Source organism: Salmo salar, chromosome 01 (assembly GCF_965601325.2).
Source record: "Salmo salar chromosome 01, fSalSal1, whole genome shotgun sequence".
NCBI lineage: Eukaryota > Metazoa > Chordata > Actinopteri > Salmoniformes > Salmonidae > Salmo > Salmo salar.
This window is the reverse complement of record NC_138291.1, coordinates 140,825,872-140,848,080: the sequence shown is the minus strand read 5'-3', so window position 1 is coordinate 140,848,080 and position 22,209 is coordinate 140,825,872. Positions and strand designations below refer to the sequence as shown.

At 43.7% G+C, this 22,209-nt stretch overlaps 1 protein-coding gene across 1 annotated transcript; it reads left to right on the top strand.

Moving 5' to 3' along the window:
• The first annotated feature begins 92 nt into the window (after window positions 1-92).
• On the top strand, window positions 93-17,861 carry hip1ra (huntingtin interacting protein 1 related a). Its single transcript, XM_082978838.1, has 32 exons — window positions 93-289; window positions 3,942-4,005; window positions 4,264-4,406; window positions 4,608-4,664; window positions 4,930-5,010; window positions 5,194-5,270; window positions 5,453-5,514; window positions 5,602-5,742; window positions 5,850-5,907; window positions 6,004-6,079; window positions 6,197-6,319; window positions 6,437-6,492; window positions 6,610-6,700; window positions 6,857-7,040; window positions 7,121-7,209; window positions 7,281-7,397; window positions 7,572-7,673; window positions 7,810-8,004; window positions 8,122-8,232; window positions 8,339-8,533; window positions 8,652-8,886; window positions 9,014-9,121; window positions 9,200-9,336; window positions 9,482-9,592; window positions 9,722-9,780; window positions 12,680-12,773; window positions 12,910-13,010; window positions 13,186-13,291; window positions 13,383-13,506; window positions 15,537-15,598; window positions 15,758-16,447; window positions 16,624-17,861. The coding sequence occupies exons 1-32, from the start codon at window positions 203-205 to the stop codon at window positions 16,690-16,692; spliced, it is 4,005 nt and encodes a 1,334-aa protein (XP_082834964.1). The 5' UTR covers window positions 93-202; the 3' UTR covers window positions 16,693-17,861.
• Window positions 17,862-22,209: the final 4,348 nt, after the last annotated feature.

Below are 22,209 nucleotides of genomic sequence, written 5' to 3'. Positions count from 1 at the left end.
GTAATTTGCTCCTACTATCATTCACTCTGTCACTAATCCGAGAAGGTTTCGATACATCGGTTTGCGCGTCGCGTGATTCTGACGTGCCATCCCCATTGTAGATTGACTACCCAGAGCAGACAGGTATCGGCAAACTGCTAGTGTGGGTGGCTGGGACAGCAACTAGTCGGATCATTTCATCCCAGTGGATTACAGCGGCAAAATGAGCTCGAGTAAACCGAAAAACAAAAGCGAGAATAAAACGGAGAAGCAATTGGCTGCGGAAAAAGAACAGTTTGGAAAACTACAGGTAAACTTAAATCCAACCTTTTTTGTTTTAGAAAAAAAAGAAACGCTCCCTCATTTACAGATTTATTTTAAATCAAGGATTATTTAGGATTGTGTTTATATGTCAAGGTTGTATGGTGATTAGGGTGTGAACATATTTTTGGATAATGTATTTCTGTGACAACATACACATATCTCTGTTTTTATTTCAGTATTAATTGTGTTATAATGAGTAAAGTTTAGACGGGTAAAGATATATAACTTACTCCAGAAACATCTGTATCATGAATATCATTAAAACAACAGATATATTTTTTAAACATCTTTAAAGTCCAACTTCTTCAAGAAAGAACTGGGGAAAACTTTGGAGTTATAACAATGTAGTGCACTTATTTCTGGCTATATGTATGTTTAAAAAAAAAATAATTAAATGGTGACAATTTCCTCATGCCATGCCTCACTTTGAACACAACTATTCTTCGAGTTCTGCCTATCAATATCATATGCTGTGTCTCTCATTGTCCCATTGTTCTCAAAGATGTACAGTACCGGTCAAAAGTTTGGACACACCTACTCATTCCAGGGTTTTTCTTTATTTTTACTATTTTCTACATTGTAGAATAATAGTGAAGACATCAAAACTATGAAATAACACATGGAATTGTGTAGTAACCAAAAAAAGTGTTAAACACATCAAAATATACATTATATTTCAGATTCTTCAAAGTAGCCACCCTTTGTCTTGATGACACTTTTGGCATTCTCTCAACCAGCTTCACCTGGAATGCTGTTCCAACAGTCTTGAAGGAGTTCCCATATATGCTGAGCACTTGTTGGCTGCTTTTCCTTCACTCTGCAGTCCAACTCATCTCAAACCATCTCAATTAGGTTGAGGTTGGGTGATGTGGAGGCCAGGTCATTCTGATGCAGCACTCCATCACTCTCCTTCCTTAAATAGCCCTTACACAGCCTGGAGGTGTGTTTTGGGTCATGGTCCTGTTGAAAAACAAAATGAGGGTCCCACTAAGCGCAAATCAGATGGGATGGCGTATCGCTGTAGAATGCTGTGGTAGCCATGCTGGTTAAGTGTGCCTTGAATTCTAAATAAATCACAGACAGTGTCACCAGCAAAGCATCCCCACACCATCACGCCACCTCCTCCATGCTTCACGGTGGGAACCACCACGGAGATTATCCGTTCACCTACCCTGCGTCTCACAAAGACACAGCGGTTGGAAGCAAAAATCTCCAATTTGGACTCATCAGACCAAAGGACAGATTTCCACCGGTCTAATGTCCATTGCTCGTGTTTCTTGGCCCAAGCAAGTCTCTTCTTCTTATTGGTGTCCTTTAGTAGTGGTTTCTAAGTAGCAATTTGACCATGAAGGCTATCCTCTGAACAGTTGATGTTGAGATGTGTCTGTTACTTGAACTCTGTGAACATTTATTTGGGCTGCAATCTGAGGTGCAGTTAACTCTAATGAATTTATCCTCTGCAGCAGAGGTAACTCTGGGTCTTCCTTTGGTGTGGCGGTCCTCATGAGAGCCAGTTTCATCATAGTGCTTGATGGTTTTTGCGACTGCACTTGAAGAAACGTTCAAAGTTCTTTAAATTTTCCGTGTTGACTGACCTTCATGTCTTAAAGTAATGATGGACTGTCGTTTCTCTTAGCTTATTTGAGCTGTTCTTGCCATATTATGGACTTGGTCTTTTACCAAATAGGGCTATCTTCTCCTACCTTGTCCAACTGATTGGCTCAAATGCATTAACAAGGAAAGAAATTCCACTAATTTAACTTTTAACAAGGCACACCTGTTAATTGAAGTACATTCAATTTGACTACCTCATGAAGCTGGTTGAGAGAATTCCAAGAGTATGCAAGACTGTCATTTTATTTAAAAACATTTATTTCACCAGGTAGGCGAGTTGAGAACAAGTTCTCATTTACAACTGTGACCTGGCCAAGATAAAAAGCGACAAAAAACAACAACACAGAGTTACACATGGGATAAATAAAAGTACAGTCAATAACAATAGAAACATCTATATACAGTGCGTGCAAATGGAGTAAGGAGGTAAGGCAATAAATAGGCCATAGTAGCGACGTAATTACAATTTAGCAAATTAACACTGGAGGGATAGATGTGCAGATGATGATGTGCAAGTAGAAATACTGGTGTGCAAAAGAGCAAAAATGAATGGGATATTTACAGATGGGCTGTGTACAGCTGCAGCAATCGGTGAGCTGCTCTGATAGCTGATGCTTAAAGTTAGTGAGGGAGATATAAGCAATTTTTGCAAATCGTTCCAGTCATTGGCAGCAGAGAACTGTAAGGAAAGGCGGCCAGAGGAGGTGTTGGCTTTGGGGATGACCAGTGAGATATACCTGCTGGAGCGCGTGCTACGGGTGGGTGTTGTTATGGTGACCAGTGAGCCGAGATAAGGCGGAGCTTTACCTAGCAAAGACTTATAGATGACCTGGAGCCAGTGGGTCTGGCAACGAGAGCATTCAGGTCGCAGTGGTGGGTGGTATATGGGGCTTTGGTGACAAAACAGATGGCACTGTGATAGACTGCATCCAGTTTGCTGAGTAGAGTGTTGGAGGCTATTTTGTAAATGATATCGCCGAAGTCGAGGTTCGGTAGGATAGTCAGTTTTACGAGGGTATGTTTGGCAGTGTGAGTGAAGGAGGCTTTGTTTGTGAAATAGGAAGCCGATTCTAGATTTAATTTTGGATTGGAGATGCTTAACGTGAGTCTGGAAGGAGAGTTTACAGTCTAGCCAGACACCTAGGTATTTGTAGTTGTCCACATATTCTAAGTCAGAACCGTCCAGAGTAGTGATGCTAGTCGGGTGGGCGGTTGCGGGCAGCGATCGGTTGAAGAGCATGCATTTAGTTTTACTTGCATTTAAGAGCAGTTGCAGACCACGGAAGGAGTGTTATATGGCATTGAAGCTCGTTTGGAGGTTTGTTAAAACAGTGTCCAAAGAAGGGCCAGATGTATACAGAATGGTGTCGTCTGCATAGAGGTGGATCAAGTAGTCACCCGCAGCAAGAGCAATATCATTGATATATACAGAGAAAAGGGTCGGCCCGATAATTGAACCCTGTAGTACCCCCATAGAGACTGCCAGAGGTCCGGACAACAGGCCCTCCAATTTGACACACTGAACTCCATCTGAGAAGTAGTTGGTGAACCAGGCGAGGCAGTCATTTGAGAAACCAAGGCTGTTGAGTCTGCCGATAAGAATACGGTGATTGACAGAGTCAAAAACCTTGGCCAGGCCGATGAAGACGGCTGCACAGTAGTGTCTTTTGTCAATGGCGGTTATGATATCGTTTAGTACCTTGAGCGTGGCTGAGGTGCACCCGTGACCAGTCATCAAGGCAAAGGGTGGCTACTTTGAAGAATCTCCCATATAAAATATATTTAGATTTGTTTAAAATGTTTTTGGTTGCTACAGTACACGATTCCATATGTAATAATTCATAGTTTTGATGTCTTCACTATTATTCTACAATGTAGAAAATAGTCAAATCAAGAAAAACCCTTGAATGAGTAGGTGTGTCCAAACTTTTGACGTGTACCGTAGGCAGGTGGTGACTGATTCTCTCCCCCTCTCCTCTCCCACTGTCCTCCCCCTTTCCTCCCCTCTCCTTTCTTCCACTCAGCTCCACAGCATCAGTAAAAGCATCACCTCCAGTGAGACACCGCTAAAGGAGAAATATGCACGCAGTATCCTTTCCAAACATGTCTTAGACACGCCCTTTAAACACACTCCAACCATCTGGAGAAATGTGTGTGTGAGGCTGCCTAAGTATATCCACCATCTTTTGATAATATGTATCATTTACCATTCCTCCCAGGCCTATTCATATTCACACCCATGATTTGAGATGTAATACATATTTTTTGGTTTCTTGGTCTTGCGGGGGTGTCTGTCTGTCTGGTGGGTTTATATACATCATTGGTTCCTCCTTGACGACGGTTCTGACATCATCATGGGGACCCATAAGGAGGGCGGAGCCACAACGTTCTGGTCGTTCATCATCAACCTGCCGCTCTCCTCCGACGCCATCATCAGCTGGAAGTTCTGCTACATGCTGCACAAAGTCCTCCGGGACGGACACCATAACGTTAGTCATCCCATTCCTGTCCCCCATATAGCGTTTCTTGTATCTCTTCCTTCATGAGATCTCTCCTCCCTTCTTCTCCTCTTCTATCTCTTCCTTCTCTTCTTCCTGCCAAACTTCCCTGTACGTCTAGTGTCACATCTTTGGAGTCTCTCCTTGCTGTAAGGTCCTGTGAGTGACTCCTCTCTCCTGTGTGTTCCTCAGGCTGTGAGAGACTCTCATAGATACAGCAGGAACGTCAAAGACATGGGCGTACTCTGGGTGAGTACTAGGTTGACGCTACCTTTTTATGAGTTGATGACATTGAAACTTAGGACGTATTATGGGGCGGCAGGTAGCCTAGTGGTTAGAGCGTTGGGCCAGTAACCGAAAGGTTGCTAGATCGAATCCCCGAGCTGACAAGGTAAAAATCTGTCGTTCTGCCCCTGAACAAGGCAGTTAACCCACTAGGCCGTCATTTAAAATGACTTGCCTAGTTAAAGGTAAAATAATTATGACAGTGGATTTTGACCATATGTATTTCCAGGGGAACTTGCATGATAGGTACGGCCATATTGTGGCCCTTTCTGCCAAGTTCCTGTCCCTCAAAATGGAGTTCCATGTGAAGGTGAGACCCCATGCATTGCATACATACCGCCTAGGACCTTGTGATAGCATTGCCTTCTCTGTACTGGGGGAGGTGCTATTATGTTAACTAATAGTAGATGTAACATCAAAAGTTGTCTTGGGGTCAACACTTTCTCCTGCAGACAAACCTTTCTGGTATGTACATGGATTCTTTCTTCCCCAGCACAAGGTTATTCCAGGTAACCTGGAGGCCACAGATGAGACGGTGGAGAGAGAGGCAGGAACTGATGTCAACAAAATGTGAGTCAATACCACCATACTGTACCCCAAACTTCCTATGATACTATGGGTGCAAATGTCTTTCTCAACACCAAATCAGGGTTTGTTGAGCTGTTTCTGAGGTGAGCTACATTTGCAGGTGGTAACAGTGATCTCTGTTAAGCTGTTCTCTGTAACACTGTGAGGGGTTCTCTTCTCTACAGATTTGATATGACTCATGAGCTGTTAGATTACCTGGACGCTGCTCTGAAAATGTCAGAGACAGGTGGGTCTTTTAGCTAAGGCTTTCATTCTCCTTTATGCATTGATTCTCAGTTGAATGAAGCCATAACCGTCCGTGTCTTCCTAACAGTTTGGCGGCAGCTGGATGCCAACGCGGGCAAGTCCACCACTCCGGCCGGACAGTGTCGTCTGGGACCTCTAATTCCTGTTATACTGGACTGCAGCTGGCTCTACCACTTCTCTGTCAAACTACTGTTCAAACTGCACAGCTGTCAGTCACACGCGCATACACAAAACCCCGGGCCTGTAGCCCTCTGGATTTCTAAATCTGGCCTGTACTCGTCTATTAGACATGTGTGGTCCTGCTCTGTGTTCCAGGTGTATCAGCTGACTCTCTTCTCGGACACCGGGAGAGATTCCGTGATCTGTTCAACAGGTCTGCCTACACAACTATCGACTGTCTTGTGTGTGTGTGTGTGTGCCGGTATGCACGGTGTATGGTTTGAATGATCTCTGCCCTGTTGTCTTTCAGCCTTACTAAGTTATTTGATCGAGCCAGAGAGACTGAGTTCTTCAAAAAGGTTATCCAGATTCCTGACCTGCCAGATGTAAGCCACGTAGTGTGTGTCTGTGGGGAATTGGTCATTCCCACCAATACCTGTTTTAATTGTCTATCTCTGTGTTCTGTGTGTTCCCCTGTGTGTGTGTGTGTGCAACACCTGTAGTCTCCTCCGAACTTCCTGCGTGCCTCTGCGCTGGCGGAGTACGTGCGGCCGGTGGTGGTGATGCCCAATGAGGAGCCTTATGAAGAAGTCGAGGACAACAGCCAAGCGCCCCAGATGCCACAAGTACGACTGGACACTCTCCCGTTACTTTATTTTACACTACGCTATTGAACCTAGTATTGTTATTTATATGATAATTACCAATTGCCTCATAACTGTCTGCATCCATTTGTTCAACAGCAACCGTACAACATGTTAAGTCAGCTGGGAGCTCCTGATGCCGGATTTGATCAAAGGTAAATGAAAGACCTTCTCTTTTCACTGAGCTAACATAACACTCGTCGAACAACATCTTTGACCAGAAATGATTGTGGAATAATAACCGTTCCTGGTTTGCCTCGGGTATCCCTCAGAAGATCTCCGTCTCCGGCTCTGATGGAGGCAGAGACTCTGAGGAAGGAGCTGGAGGTCATCAAACCAGAGCTGCAGCTCCTCAAAACAGAGGTGTGTGTGTTTGCGTGCATGCGTGTCTCTGTCTATCTGTCTGTGAGCAGGTGTAGGTGTGACTAAGAATGCATGTGTGTGTTTGACCCCCTCCTCCCACCCCTCCCCCTCCTCCTCCTCCCACCCCTCCTCCTCCTCCCACCCCTCTCTCCCTAGGCTCAGAGGTGTGTGACCCAGCTGAAGTCTCAGGTGAACAGGCTGGAAGCAGAGCTGGAGGACCAGAGGACCCATAAGCAGATGGCTCTGGTGGACAATGAACACCTGCGCATGGAGGTAGGGGCCTTAAGACAGGCCACCGCCGCCCTACCAGGGGTACAGGCTGGATACCAGGAGGCTGATGGTGAGTATACACACGGATGGACACAAACACACACACACACACACACACACACACCTGTTAACCCCGTCCTCCCCCTACAGGTCGAGCCCAGGCAGCTGAGCTGCGTTTCTCTCAGCTCAAAGAGAGACACGCTGAACTGGTCACCAGCCACGCTGATCTACTGAAGAAGGTACAGACACTGCACACTGGGAATTTCTATGTCTTTTGGGAGCTGACATAATATTGTGTGCGTGTGTTCAGAATGCAGAGACAGTCAGGTTCCTGTCCAGCACCCAGCAGAACCAGGAGGAATTGGCCACGGCCAAACAGCAGCTGGCCAGTGAGGTGGACCACCTTCGACAGGAGAATAGACTCAAGGTATTATAACCATTAACCCCTGACCTCTAACCCCTAGAGTTTGTCGCAAATATGGAGCAGGTTCATGGTTTATTTCTCCAGGATGATTCTTACTCCTGTAATGTTTAACAATTATTGATGTTTTTCCTTGTGTTTCCTGACTTCTCTGTGTGTTTTCTCTGTCCTGCCTTGTAGCTGGAGCAGCAGAAGCAGGAGATAGATCGGCTGAACAGAGAGCTGTTGGAGCAGAGAGCGGCGTTAGGTGAAGTCCACAGTGCCCTGGACAACAAAGAGATGGTAGGCAACAACGACATGGTAGGCTTATTTAGGCAGAAGCATGAAACTGTGTTTTTCCGTCTCTCAAACTAGACTCTACCCTTTATTATTTTGTGTGTCCTTCTTCAACCAATCAGAACTCTTCCTGCTTCCCCAGGCTGGTTCCCAAATGACTGGTGCTCTGCAGGGTCTCCAGCGAGAGAGGGAGGAACTGCTGCGCTGTTTGAGGGAGAAAGAGGGTGAAGTGTCCTCCCTACAGCAGCAGGCTCAGCTCCATCACAGCTCCATGGAGCAGGACAGGGACAGATCAGCCAGAGAGATAGCCAGCCTGAGGCAACAGCTTCAGCAACAGGTATGGGCTGTCGACACACTAGGCTTGAACTTGAAGTCAAACTTGTGTTGCGTAGTAAGACATTGGAGGACATTCTGATGAATTGACGTGTGTGTGTGTGTGTCTGTGTGATTACAGCTGGCTATAAACGCGGAGCAGAGACTGGAGATTGACAGACTGAAGCGAGAGCTGGAGCAGAGTCGAGCGGAGGTGTCACGCGCTAACAATGCCCTGCAGAGCAAAGAGATGGTAGGAACCTGTCTGCTGGTCCCTGGCAAATGGAGGACCAATACTTGTCAGTCCTTGATACAAATAAGGTTGAGAGACATGTTTATGTATCCGTCTCCCCTTTCAGACTGGTTCTCAGATGAACAGTGCCCTGATGGGTCTCCAGACCGAGAGGGAGGGGCTGCTGCGCTCTGTGAGGGAGAAAGATGCTGAGCTGTCCTCTTTAAGGCAGCAGGCGCAGTTCCAACACACCTCTCTGGAGCAGGACAATGACAGGACATCCAGAGAGATGGCCAGTCTGAGGCAACAACTACAGCAACAGGTATGGGCTGTGTGTGTGTGAAGCAGTTGTGCGTGCGTACCTGTCTCTGTGCACGCATACGAGCCTGCGTGTATATGTGGGTTAACCTGTAATCTTTCCTGTGTGTGTGTTACTCCAGGCATCTCGTGAGGGTGAGCTGACCAGGAAGCTGCAGGAGGAACAGTTCTGTCTGCTCCAGTGTGCCGTGGTGGAGGCTGAAGGCATCATACTGGACGCTGTGTCCAAACTGGACGACCCCATACACGTACGCTGCACCTGCTCTCCAGATTACCTGGTGAACCGGGCTGAGATCACCCTGGGTTCTTTAGACAAGATGCAGCAGAGTCACGTGGTCTACCTGGGAAATATGGACGGTGTGTATCCACCTTGTGTGTGCGCACAAGCGTGCGTGTGTGTGTGTGTGTGTGTGTGTGTGTGTGTGTGTGTGTGTGTGTGTGTGTGTGTATATATAATCTACTGTCTCTGTCCTGTCTGTCTCAGATGCCAGTGGTCTTCTGAGGGCTGTGACACAGTTCTCCCATCTGGCTTCTGACACCATCGTCAACGGAGGAGCTACAGCACACAGTGCTCCTACTGACCAGGCCGACCGTAAGAGACACACACTGCACGCACGCACGCAAGCATGCTCACAAACACACACACTCATCCCTTTCTCTCTCCCTCTAGGTCTGACTGACAGTTGTAGAGAAGCTTCCACCCACTGTCTGCAGTTCCTACACGAGCTGAAGTCCAGAGCCACGTTACAGAGAGCCGACCCTACTTCGATACGCTATGTAATGCGACGTATACTCACTATGGGACAGGTACGGGGTCATCACACACGGAGAACTACAGCTAGTGGAATAAGCATTCCTGTTGAGAGCAATGTTCTGTGGTCAGTGCACCGGCAGCCATTTTGTGCCAATGCAGGATAGGACAGGATGTAATGGAAGTGTATTTCCTGTGTAGGATCTGCGTCTTCAAGGGCAGGATGTTCTAAAAGAGGAGCTGGGGGAAATGGTGGATAAAGAGATGACTGCTACCTCTACTGCAATAGAGGAGGCTGTACTCCGCATGGACGTAAGAACATAAATGGACGCACGCACGCACACACACACACACACACACACACACACACACACACACACACACACAGCATGTCATTATTGAGGACATTCCTCATGTCTTTTCTACCCATGCTGTGAACAGGAGATCCTGAACCAGGCCAGGAGAGACACGTCTGGGGTCAAACTGGAGGTCAACCAGAGGTCAGCGAAACACAGTAGAACACAGAACACAGTGGTACACAGTATAACACAGTAGTACACAGTAGAACATAGAACACAGAACACAATAGTACACAATAGTACACAGAACACAATAGTACACAGTAGAACACACAACACAATAGTACACAGTAGAACACACAACACAATAGTACACAGTAGAACACACAACACAATAGTACATAGTAAAACACACCACACAATAGTACACAGTAGAACACAGTAGAACACAGAACACAATAGTACACAGTAGAACACACAACACAATAATACAAAATAGTACACAGAAGACAATAGTACACAGTAGAACACAGAACACAATAGTACACAGTAGAACACACAACACAATAGTACACAGTTGAACACACAACACAATAGTACACAGTAGAACACACTAGAACACAGAACACAATAGTATACAGTAAAACACAGTAGAACACACAACACAATAGTACACAGTTGAACACACAACACAATAGTACACAGTAGAACACACAACACAATAGTACACAGTAGAACACACAACACAGTACAACACACAACACAATAGTGCACAGTAGAACACACAACACAATAGTGCACAGTAGTACACAATAGTGCACAGTAGATCACAGAACACAGTATAACAAAGAACACAATAGTACACAATAGTACCCAGTAGAACACAGAACACAACAGTACACAGTAGAACACAGAAGACAATAGTACACAGTAGAACACACAACACAATAGTATACAGTAGAACACACAACACAATAGTGCACAGTAGAACACACAACACAATAGTGCACAGTAGTACACAATAGTGCACAGTAGATCACAGAACACAGTATAACAAAGAACACAATAGTACACAATAGTACCCAGTAGAACACAGAACACAACAGTACACAGTAGAACACAGAAGACAATAGTACACAGTAGAACACAGAAGACAATAGTACACAGTAGAACACAGAAGACAATAGTACACAGTAGAACACAGAACACAATAGTACACAGTAGAACACACAACACAATAGTACACAGTAAAACACACAACACAATAGTACACAGTAGAACACACAACACAATAGTACACAGTAGAACACACAACACAATAGTACACAGTAGAACACACAACACAGTAGAACACACAACACAATAGTACACAGTAGAACACACAACACAATAGTACACAGTAGAACACACAACACAATAGTACACAGTAGAACACACAACACAATAGTACACAGTAGAACACACAACACAATAGTACACAGTAGAACACACTACACTATAGTGCACAGTAGTACACAATAGTGCACAGTAGATCACAGAACACAGTATAACAAAGAACACAATAGTACACCGTAGAACACAATAGTACACAATAGTACCCAGTAGAGACACAGAACGACCACAGTACACAGTAGAACACAGAACGACAACAGTACACAGTAGAACACAGAAGACAATAGTACACAGTAGAACACAAACCACACAATAGTACACAATAGAACACACAACGCAATAGTACACAGTCAAACACAAGACGCAAGAGTACACAGTAGAACACAGTCGAACACAGAACCCAATAGTACACAGTCGAACACAGAACCCAATAGTACACAGTAGAACACACAACACAATAGTACACAGTAGAACACACAACACAATAGTACACAGTAGAACACACAACACAATAGTACACATTAGTACACAATAGTGCACAGTAGATCACAGAACACAGTATAACAAAGAACACAGAACACAATAGTGCACAGTAGTACACAATAGTACACAGTAGATCACAGTACACAGTAGAACACATAACACAATAGTACACAGTAGAACACACAACACAATAGTACACAGTAGAACACAAAACACAATAGTACACAGTAGAACACACAACACAGTAGAACACACAACACAATAGTACACAGTAGAACACACAACACAATAGTACACAGTAGAACACACAACACAATAGTACACAGTAGAACACACAACACAATAGTACACAGTAGAACACACTACACTATAGTGCACAGTAGTACACAATAGTGCACAGTAGATCACAGAACACAGTATAACAAAGAACACAATAGTACACTGTAGAACACAATAGTACACAATAGTACCCAGTAGAACACAGAACACCACAGTACACAGTAGAACACAGAACACAACAGTACACAGTAGAACACAGAAGACAATAGTACACAATAGGACACAGAAGACAATAGTACACAGTAGAACACAGAAGACAATAGTACACAGTAGAACACAGAAGACAATAGTACACAGTAGAACACAAAACACAATAGTACACAATAGAACACACAACGCAATAGTACACAGTCAAACACACGACGCAATAGTACACAGTAGAACACACTAGAACACAGAACCCAATATTACACAGTCGAACACAGAACCCAATAGTACACAGTAGAACACACAACACAATAGTACACAGTAGAACACACAACACAATAGTACACAGTAGAACACACAACACAATAGTACACAATAGTGCACAGTAGATCACAGAACACAGTATAACAAAGAACACAGAACACAATAGTGCACAGTAGTACACAATAGTACACAGTAGATCACAGAACACAGTATAACAAAGAACACAATAGTACACCGTAGAACAAAGAACACAATAGTACCCAATAGTACCCAGTAGAACACAGAACACAATAGTATACAGTAGATCACGGAATACAGAACACAACAGTACACAGTGGATTAACTCAACAATAACTCTGGAGTTACTAACTAATGTTATGTGCTGGAGGAGCTATCACTGTAGTTTACAGCGTCAATATGCTTTTTCTCTGTCTCCCTCTCAATTTCTCTCCTTTTCTCTCCCTCTCCCTCTCAGCATCCTTGGCTCCTGTTCAGACCTAATGAAGGCCATCCACATGCTGGTGACCGCTGCCACTGACCTGCAGAAAGATATTGTTGAAAGCGGCAGAGTGAGTTCTAAATATTACATTTGTGTTTAGAATAGGCTGTACTTCCATACTTATCAACATAGTCAAATAGTTGACCTCCAAAAGGTTGAGCACATCTGTATTAGGCTCTGGGCTCAGTGACATGTTTTCTCCACAGGGGGCAGCATCAGTGACAGAGTTCTATGCTAAGAACTCCTGTTGGACTGAAGGACTCATCTCTGCCTCCAAGTCAGTGGGCTGGGGCGCCACTCAGATGTTGTAAGTACTGACTTGATATACACATTACACACGTATACTATATACAGCAGATTGTTGTTACAGCAGTGATACTAGCCACATTGTCATAGGGCCGAATCCTAAATTGAGATATTTGTGTGTAAAACCCACTTTTTGTCCACACAAATGGATATATCTTGTTTCCTCTCTCTGGCAGAGACTCGGCTGACAAGGTGGTAACTAGCGGGGGTAAATACGAGGAGCTCATCGTCTGTTCTCATGAGATCGCTGCTAGTACCGCCCAGCTGGTCGCTGCCTCCAAGGTAAAACACATACACACACAACTGATTCCGTCTTCATATTCGCTAACTTGACATTGGACCCCTCGTCTCCCCCGTGTTGCCGTGGCTACAGGTGAAGGCGGACCGCAACAGCAAGAAGCTGTCAACGCTGCAGCAGGCCTCGAGGCACGTCAACGACATGGCTGCCATAGTGGTGACCTCCACCAATCACGGACAGAGGCAGATCACTGAGAGAGGTGAAAAGAGGGAGAGGAGGAAGGTAGTCTCGGAAACCCGATCCTAGGCAACCATGACTAGGGTCTGGTTTCAACGACGGACTCTTTTGGCAAAGAGGAACTACGTCAATGCCTACGTCACTACCGTAGCCGCTTAAAATACAAACTAATAGCTAGCAAGCTGGAGATCACGCAGGTTATTTTTATTGAGGGCATTTCACACGTGTCTAGTTTGTAGAGCACGGTGCTTGCAATGCCAGGGTTGTGGGTTCGATTCCCACAGGGGACCAGTATGAAAATATATGCACTCCCTACTGTAAGTAAAGTCAGAAGTTTACATACACCTTAGCCAAATACATTTCAACTCAGTTTTTCACAATTCCTAACATTTAATCCTAGTAGAAATTCCCTGTCTTAGGTCAGTTAGGATCACCACTTTATTTTAAGAATGTGAAATTTATTTCAGCTTTGATTTCTTTCATCACATTCCCAGTGGGTCAGAAGTTTACATACACGCAATTAGTATTTGGTAGCATTGCCTTTAAATTCTTTTACTTGGGTGAAAGGTTTCAGGTAGCCTTCCACAAGCTTCCAACAATAAGTTGGATGAATTTTGGCCCATTCCTCCTGACAGAGCTGATGTAACTGAGTCAGGTTTGTAGGCCTCCTTGCTCGCATACGCTTTTTCAGTTCTGCCCACAAATTTTCTATAGGATTGAGGTCAGGGCTTTGTAATGGCCACTCCAATACCTTGACTTTGTTGTCCTTAAACCATTTTGCCACAACTTTGGAAGTATGCTTGGGGTCATTGTCCATTTGGAAGACCCATTTGCAACCAAGTTTTAACTTCCTGACTGATGTCTTGAGATGTTGCTTCAATATATCCACATAATTTTCCTACCTCATGATGCCATCTATTTTGTGAAGTGCACCAGTCCTTCCTGCAGCAAAGCACCCCCACAACATGATGCTGCCACCCCCGTGCTTCACGGTTGGGATGGTGTTCTTCGGCTTGCAAGCCTCCCCCTTTTTCCTCCAAACATAACGAAGGTCATTATGGAGAAGCAGTTCTATTTTTGTTTCATCAGACCAGAGGACATTTCTCCAAAAAGTACGATCTTTGTCCCCATGTGCAGTTGCAAACCGTAGTCTGGCTTTTTTATGGCGGTTTTGGAGCAGTGGCTTCTTCCTTGCTGACTGGCCTTTCAGGTTATGTTGATATAGGACTCGTTTTACTGTGGATATAGATACTTTTGTACCTGTTTCATCCAGCATCTTCACAAGGTCCTTTGCTTTTGTTCTGGGATTGATTTGCACTTTTCGCACCAAAGTATGTTCATCTCTAGGAGACAGAACGTGTCTCCTTCCTGAGCCGTATGACGGCTGCGTGGTCCCATGGTGTTTATACTTGCGTACTATTGTTTGTACAGATGCACGTGGTACCTTCAGGCGTTTGGAAATTTCTCCCAAGGATGAACCAGACTTGTAGAGGTCTACAATTCATCCACCGGTACACCTCCAATTGACTCAAACAATGTCAATTAGCCTATCAGAAGCTTCTAAAGCTATGACATCAATTTCTGGAATTTTCCAAGCTGTTTAAAGGCACAGTCAACTTAGTGTATGTAAACTTCTGACCCACTGGAATTGTGATACAGTGAATTATAAGTGAAATAATCTGTCTGTAAACAATTGTTGGAAAAATTACTTGTGTCATGCACAAAGTAGATGTCCTAACCGACTTGCCAAAACTATAGTTTGTTAACAATAAATTTGTGGAGTGGTTGAAAAACGAGTTCTAATGACTCCAACCTAAGTGTATGTAAACTTCCGACTTCAACTGTAGCTGTAGATAAGAGTGTCTACTAGTCCTGTATTAGTGGACCGATATAGACGTCTTCAGTGCGGGCATCGTTTTTTTCTGCAGCACCCCCACCCCCAAACTACTTCCCGCAGCTATGGGAAGGAGGATTGGATAAAATAAATGTGGTATAAAGGTTTGGGTTTATTGTACCCCTGAGTTCTGAGTCCTTGTCCTCGCTTCTCTCCAGAACCCATGGACTTCTCAGGCATCTCCCTGATCAAAGTGAAGACTCAAGAGATTGAGTCTCAGGTATGTCATTGCAGCAGCTCTGACTGCTCTGCCTACAGCCACTAATAGCTGTTTGTGTATGTTTTGTGTGTGTGTGTGGGGCCAGGGACATATTATTCCATGTGACCAACTGGTTGTGTGTGTAGGTGAACGTCCTCTTCTCTATTCTCGGTGCTGTAGGTGAAGGTGTTGGAGCTAGAGAATCAGCTGGAACAGGAGAGAGTTCGTCTGGGAGAGCTGAGGAAGAAACACTACCAGCTGTCTGGGACTGGTACACCCCACGGGGGGGAGGTGGAGGGGGGTGATGGGGATGACGGGGAAGACAGCTTCCCACCCCCTCCCCCTCCAAACCTCTTACCACCCTCCACCCTGCTGCCCCAGCCCTACCTAAACACACAGCCCTTCTCAGAGACACAACCCGACTCACAACTATCAGCTCAGTCCTACTCACCACCCAAGTCCTACTCACACACTCAACCCTATTCACAAACAAAGCCTTACTCTGAACCTGAATCCTACTCACTGCCTGCAACGCAATCCTACTCACCACCCCAATCTTACTCATCATCTCAAACCCAATCTTACTTACCTCCTCAGTCCTACTCATCATCCCAAACCCAATCTTACTTACCACCTCAATCGTATTCTCAAACCCAATCCTACTCACATCCCCAAACATACTCTCAAAGCCAGCCATATGTAAACACCAATCCCTTCTCCCAACCCCTGCCTCTGTCCCAGCCTCTGTCCCAGCCTCTCTCCCAGCCCGAGACCCTTCCCCTTCCAAATAACTCAGTAGAACTCGCCAAGCCAACCCACACTTCAAAGAAACCTTCCATCTTCCAGAAAACAGGAACCCTGTTTAGTAAGGTAAGAATCAGTATTACCTGCTGTCGTATTGATCATCCTCGTCACAGGCATTAAGGTAATAGGTATACGAACAGAACAAGGGCCTAAGGATAGAAGTGATTGTATTGGAGCCAGGTCGACTTCCCATAAGGATTGAATTGTGATGTCATTGGTGATCTGTTTTTCCTCTGTTGCAGTTCCGAAGAGGTGAGGCTGGAACAGAGGAATCCAGAATCCGGAATGTTAGAATCCTAAATCCAGAATGAGAAGATTCTACCTGTCTGCGTACCTTATCATGCGTACTACTGTATATGTACTTTATTCAGGTGCAGTGATTGAAGAACAACCTTTTTCAAGATAGCAACTTTATTGTAATATTTAATATTTTTTAATGTCTTGATACACTATTTGATTACAAAAAAAAAACATCTGGGTAAATAACGGTTTATAATATTATTATTACTAACATTATTACTTCTTTTAAGAATGTGAATTATCTTTCTATTTGAAAAAGCAGTCATCTCTTGCTGACCACTGCAGTGCTTGTAGGAAGAATTGTGTCTAAACCAACATCCCAATGCTTTGTCCAAATGCCTTAAAAATACTTGTTTATGCAACATGGTAAACAACCAATCAACGTACACCCGCCTAGTTGTCTTTACATAGTATCTCTTATGTGAGTATACTTACTTTACATAGATGTGGATATTTGTAACATGTATTGAGATAAACAGGCATTTTAAATGAATATATACCTTTCCATTTGTCCTGAAGTATAGATTTAGTCTTTGTGATTGACAGGAGAGATGATCAATGGGGCTTTATTGCGACTGGGATTGGGCTGAAGTATGGATAGAGCGTGTCAGCAAAGTTGCAGCCCATGTAAAAGTAGATATGGCGTCGAGTTACCAGATCACAAAACCACACCCGGCCTTGTTCGTAGTCTATATATACCCCGACCTTCGAGGGTCTGTGGGTCAAGGAGAGAGGAACAGGAAAGTCACCAAGAGCTTCGTATTTGCGCCAGTCTCTCAGCCATGTTTCCCAGTATCCATTCTCAGGGTTTAGTAGCACACTACCCTTCCTGTTGATGGACTCTGTGGCCACTCCTAACGTCCAGTCAGTCTTCCCCCTCACCGTCACCTCCCCGAGGAGAATCCCTCCTTTTCCAGAAACACTGATGGACAGGTCAGATCTTCCTGAGTAGTCTGGACCTCCCTTATCTCACCTCATTTGCTCACATTGTATATAGACTTTTTTTCTACTGTATCATTGACTGTATGTCTGTTTTACTCCATGTGTAACTCTGTGTTGTTTTATGTGTTGAACTGCTTTGCTTTATCTTGGCCAGGTTGCAATTGTAAATGAGAACTTGTTCTCAACTTGCCTACCTGGTTAAATAAAGGTGAAATAAAATTCTATCTTTGCTCTCCTCCTCTTCTCGTGTTTCTCCGTGTCACTTGTTTCCCGTCCGAGTTACCCTCTGAGCAATGTGTATATACTGTACTGAATACAGTGTTTACGTAGTGTTACGTACAGTGAGGTGATGAATGTAATGTACTGCTTATTCATTACAGTATGTTAGGTATAGAATGGATATGTACAGTATGTACGGTGGCTATGTACCTGCACTGTGAAAAATACAACAACATACAGTGGAGTCCGGAATGATTGAATTATTGCGTCTCTTGATAAATATGAGCAAAAAATACTGAGCTGCTGTACTGTATATTGTACGCTCAAAGAAATATAAAATTATATGTTATACGAATACAGTTGCTCAGAGAAATAACAAATATTAAAAACAGAAATCTAATAAAGATAGGGGTCACACTTATTGGATCACATTTTCAATACTCTTCCCTTGCCTTGTGAGGATAATGACACTGAGCCTTTTTTCTAAAATGTTTTATGGACATTGGCGAACACATTGGGAGAGATCACAGATCATTCCTCCATAATCTTTCCAGGACCTTGATGTCCTTCATCTGCACTTATGGACTGGCCTCTTCAATTCAAACCACAAGTTTTCAATGGGGTTCAAGTCCGGAGACTGAGATGGCCATTGCAAAATGTTGATTTTGTGCCCAATTAACCATGTCTTTGTGGATTTTGATGTGGGCCTGGGGTTATTGTCTTGCTGGAAGCAATATACAATATATATATATATATATATATATATATATATATATATATATATATATATATATATCCATACATATATATATATATATATACGTATACGTATATATATATATATATATATATATATATATATACATACATATATATATACGTATATATATATATACATGTATGTGTATATATATATATATATACACTACCGTTCAAAAGTTTGGGGTCACTTAGAAATGTCCTTGTTTTTGAAAGAAAAGCAATTTTTTGGTCAATTAACATAACATTGATCAGAAATACAGTGTAGACATTGTTAATGTTGTAAATGACTACTGTAGCTGGAAACGGCAGATTTTTTGATGGAATATCTACATAGGCCCATTATCAGCAACCATCACTACTGTGTTCCAATGGCACGTTGTGTTAGCTAATCCAAAATTATCATTTTAAAAGGCTAAATTTGCAGATTTGTTTACGTGCTGCTGTGTGTTTTGTTGCTAACCTTACTTTGCTACCTGACAACTTTACGGTTTTTACTTTTTAATTACCGTTTATATTTTTAGTTTTTCCCTCACTCAACTTTTTTTTCATTCAACTTTTTCACTCCGGACGCTTTATCTGGACATGGTTCGTCAGGACCTCCAACAGCCGAAGCTAAGTAGTAACATTAACATGATGCCTTCTAATTGCAGTCGTTGTACTTATAATATACAGGAGAACGATCGCCTTACGGCAAGGATAGCTGTGTTGCAAGCCCAGCTTCAGACGCAATCGTTAGGCAAGGGTCATTTCAGTGTAGGAAAGGATGAAACGGCATCTATGCCACCAGTAAGTACAGATAGTAGTATAAATCCCCTCGCACGATCCCCGCAGCCGGACAACTTTCTCATGGCTTCTGGAGGGAAACGCTGTAGGAATGAATGCTCAACCGGTGTCGCTCATTCAGCCGACAGAAACTTTAAACCGGTTCTCCCCATTAAGCAGCGAGTCGGAGTCTGAGGCCGAGACTTCTCTGGTCTCTACTCCTCCCGTTACGGGGTCTGAGACGCCGAAGGCTCCCACCATTAGCTCTGACAAATTGAAAACCCTAGTCATTGGCGACTCCATTACCCGCAATATTAGACTTAAAACGAATCATCCAGCGATCATAGACTGTTTACCAGGGGGCAGGGCTACCAACGTTAAGGCTAATCTGAAGATAGTGCTGGCTAAAACTGGCGAGTGTAGAGAGTATAGGGATATTGTTATCCACGTCGGCACCAACGATGTTGGAGGTCACCAAGCGCAAACATAGCTTCAGCGTGTAAATCAGCTAGAAAGATGTGTCGGCATCGAGTAATTGTCTCTGGCCCCCTCCCAGTTAGGGGAAGTGATGAGCTCTACAGCAGTCTCACAACTCAATCGCTGGTTGAAAACTGTTTTCTGCCCCTCCCAAAATATAGAATTTGTAGATAATTGGCCCTCTTTCTGGGACTCACCCACAAACAGGACCAAGCCTGGCCTGTTGAGGAGTGACGAACTCCATCCTAGCTGGAGGGGTGCTCTCATCTCATCTACGAACATAGACAAGGCTCTAACTTCCTTAGCTCCACAATAAAATAGGGTGCAGGCCAGGCAGCAGGCTGTTAGCCAGCATACCAGCTTAGTGGAGTCTGCCACTAGCATAGTCAGTGTATTCAGCTCAGCTATCCCCCAGTGTCTGTGCCTCGACCTAGGTTGGGCAAAACTAAACATGGCGGTGTTCGCCTTAGCAATCTCACTAGAATAAATAGATAGATAGCTTATTTTTTTTAAAGGGAGGTGCGTGGATCATAAAACCAGTCAGTATCTGGTGTGACCACCATTTGCCTCATGCAGGGCAACAAAAAATGTTATTTAACGAGGCAAGTCCGTTAAGAACAAATTCTTATTTACAATGACGGCCTACCCCGGGCCAATTGTGCGCCGCTCTATAGGACTCCCAATCACAACCAGATGTGATGCAGCCTGGATTCAAACCAAGTACTGCAGTGATGCCTCTTGCACTGAGATGCAGCGTCTTAGACCACTGAACCACTTGGGAGCCCCATATCCTTTGCATAGAGTTGATCAGGCTGTTGATTGTGTCCTGTGAAATGTTGTCCCAGTCCTCTTCAATGGCTGCGCAAAGTTGCTGGATACGCTGTCGTAAATGTCGATCCAAAGCATCCCAAACATGCTTAGTGGGTGACATGTCTGGTGAGTATGCAGGCCATGGAAGAACTGGGACATTTTCAGCTTCCAGGAATTTTTAACAGATCCTTGCGACATGGGGCCGTGCATTATCATGCTGAAACGAGGTGATAGTGGAAGATGAATGGCACGAAAATGGGCCTCACTATTTCGTCACTGTATTTCTGTGTATACAAATTTCCATTGATAAAATGCAATTGTGTTCGTTGTCCATAGTTTATGCCCAGGGTTGTGTTGTGTAGGTTACTTTCTAAATGTAATCCGTTAGTTACTAGATACCTGTCCAAAATTGTAATCAGTAACATAACTTTTGGATCACCCAAACTCACTAACGTAATCTGATTACATTCAGTTACTTTTAGATTACTTTCCCCTTAGGCATTAGAAGAAGACAAAAATGTATGTTACCAATTGAACTACATTTATTGCAGGATAAATCAATGTTAAAGTTTACATAGCTGGCCATAAATGGATGTTTTATTTCATGGGTTGGTTGTGTAGACTTCTCCTATTCTATCGCTTTCTACTACATATAATAATGTGATTAAATGATGTCTTTACATTAATATTTATAATTTATACGTCCAAAAATGGATGTAGCAACTACAGATTGCCCCTTCAAGTCTATCAAAAGTGTTCGAGTTTGAGCATGTGTCCATTAGGCCTATGGATTTATTTTTTTATCAGCATGAATTAGATTGAGCAATAAAAGCCCCACTTTTATTCCTTAGGCCGGGATCCACACTAAAGCAGCTGTTGCAAGAGCGCATTTTTCACTGGCTGTCCACTTGTTTCAAAAACAGTGATTGAAAGGCAGTTTAAACTTCTTGAATTCAACAATTATTGGGTTCAAATACACATTTAGATTTCTGAACACCCATCGACAACAACCACAATCCATAAAGCGCAAATAGCTCAATGAGAGGCCATGTTCTGTCATAATCTTCACCCGGCACAGCCACTACTCTGTGTTGTTTGATTTTGTCGCACTGCTTTGCTTTCTCTTGGCCAGGTCGCAGTTGTAAATGAGAACTTGTTCTCAACTGGCCTACCTGGTTAAATAAAGGTGAAAAAAAAGAGCAGGACTGGCCACCCCTCATAGCCTGGTTCCTCTCTAGGTTTCTTCCTAGGTTCCAGCCTTTCTAGGGAGTTTTTCCTAGCCACCGTGATTCTACACCTGCATTGCTTGCTGTTTGGGGTTTTAGACTGGGTTTCTGTTCGGCACTTTGTGACATCAGCTGATGTAAGAAGAGCTTTATAAATATATTTGATTGATTGAGAGAGAGAGCGGTAGTTTGATTCAAATTAATGCGCTATGTCAATAATAAGTGATATCCATATCACCGTAGACTACACCACTGCTCTCATCCTTACCTCCAAGCGTTTATTCAAATTCGATAATCTTTGGATGCCGAAAGCAGGCGCACCATTGGAAG

Bases quoted from the DNA above. Each gene is read 5' to 3' on its own strand.
- hip1ra (XM_082978838.1), top strand. From the start codon at position 203: ATGAGCTCGAGTAAACCGAAAAACAAAAGCGAGAATAAAACGGAGAAG. The intron at 6,493-6,609 runs GTAAATGAAAGA...GGTATCCCTCAG, and splicing joins GATGCCGGATTTGATCAAAG to AAGATCTCCGTCTCCGGCTC. The intron at 13,292-13,382 runs GTAAAACACATA...CCGTGGCTACAG, and splicing joins AGCTGGTCGCTGCCTCCAAG to GTGAAGGCGGACCGCAACAG.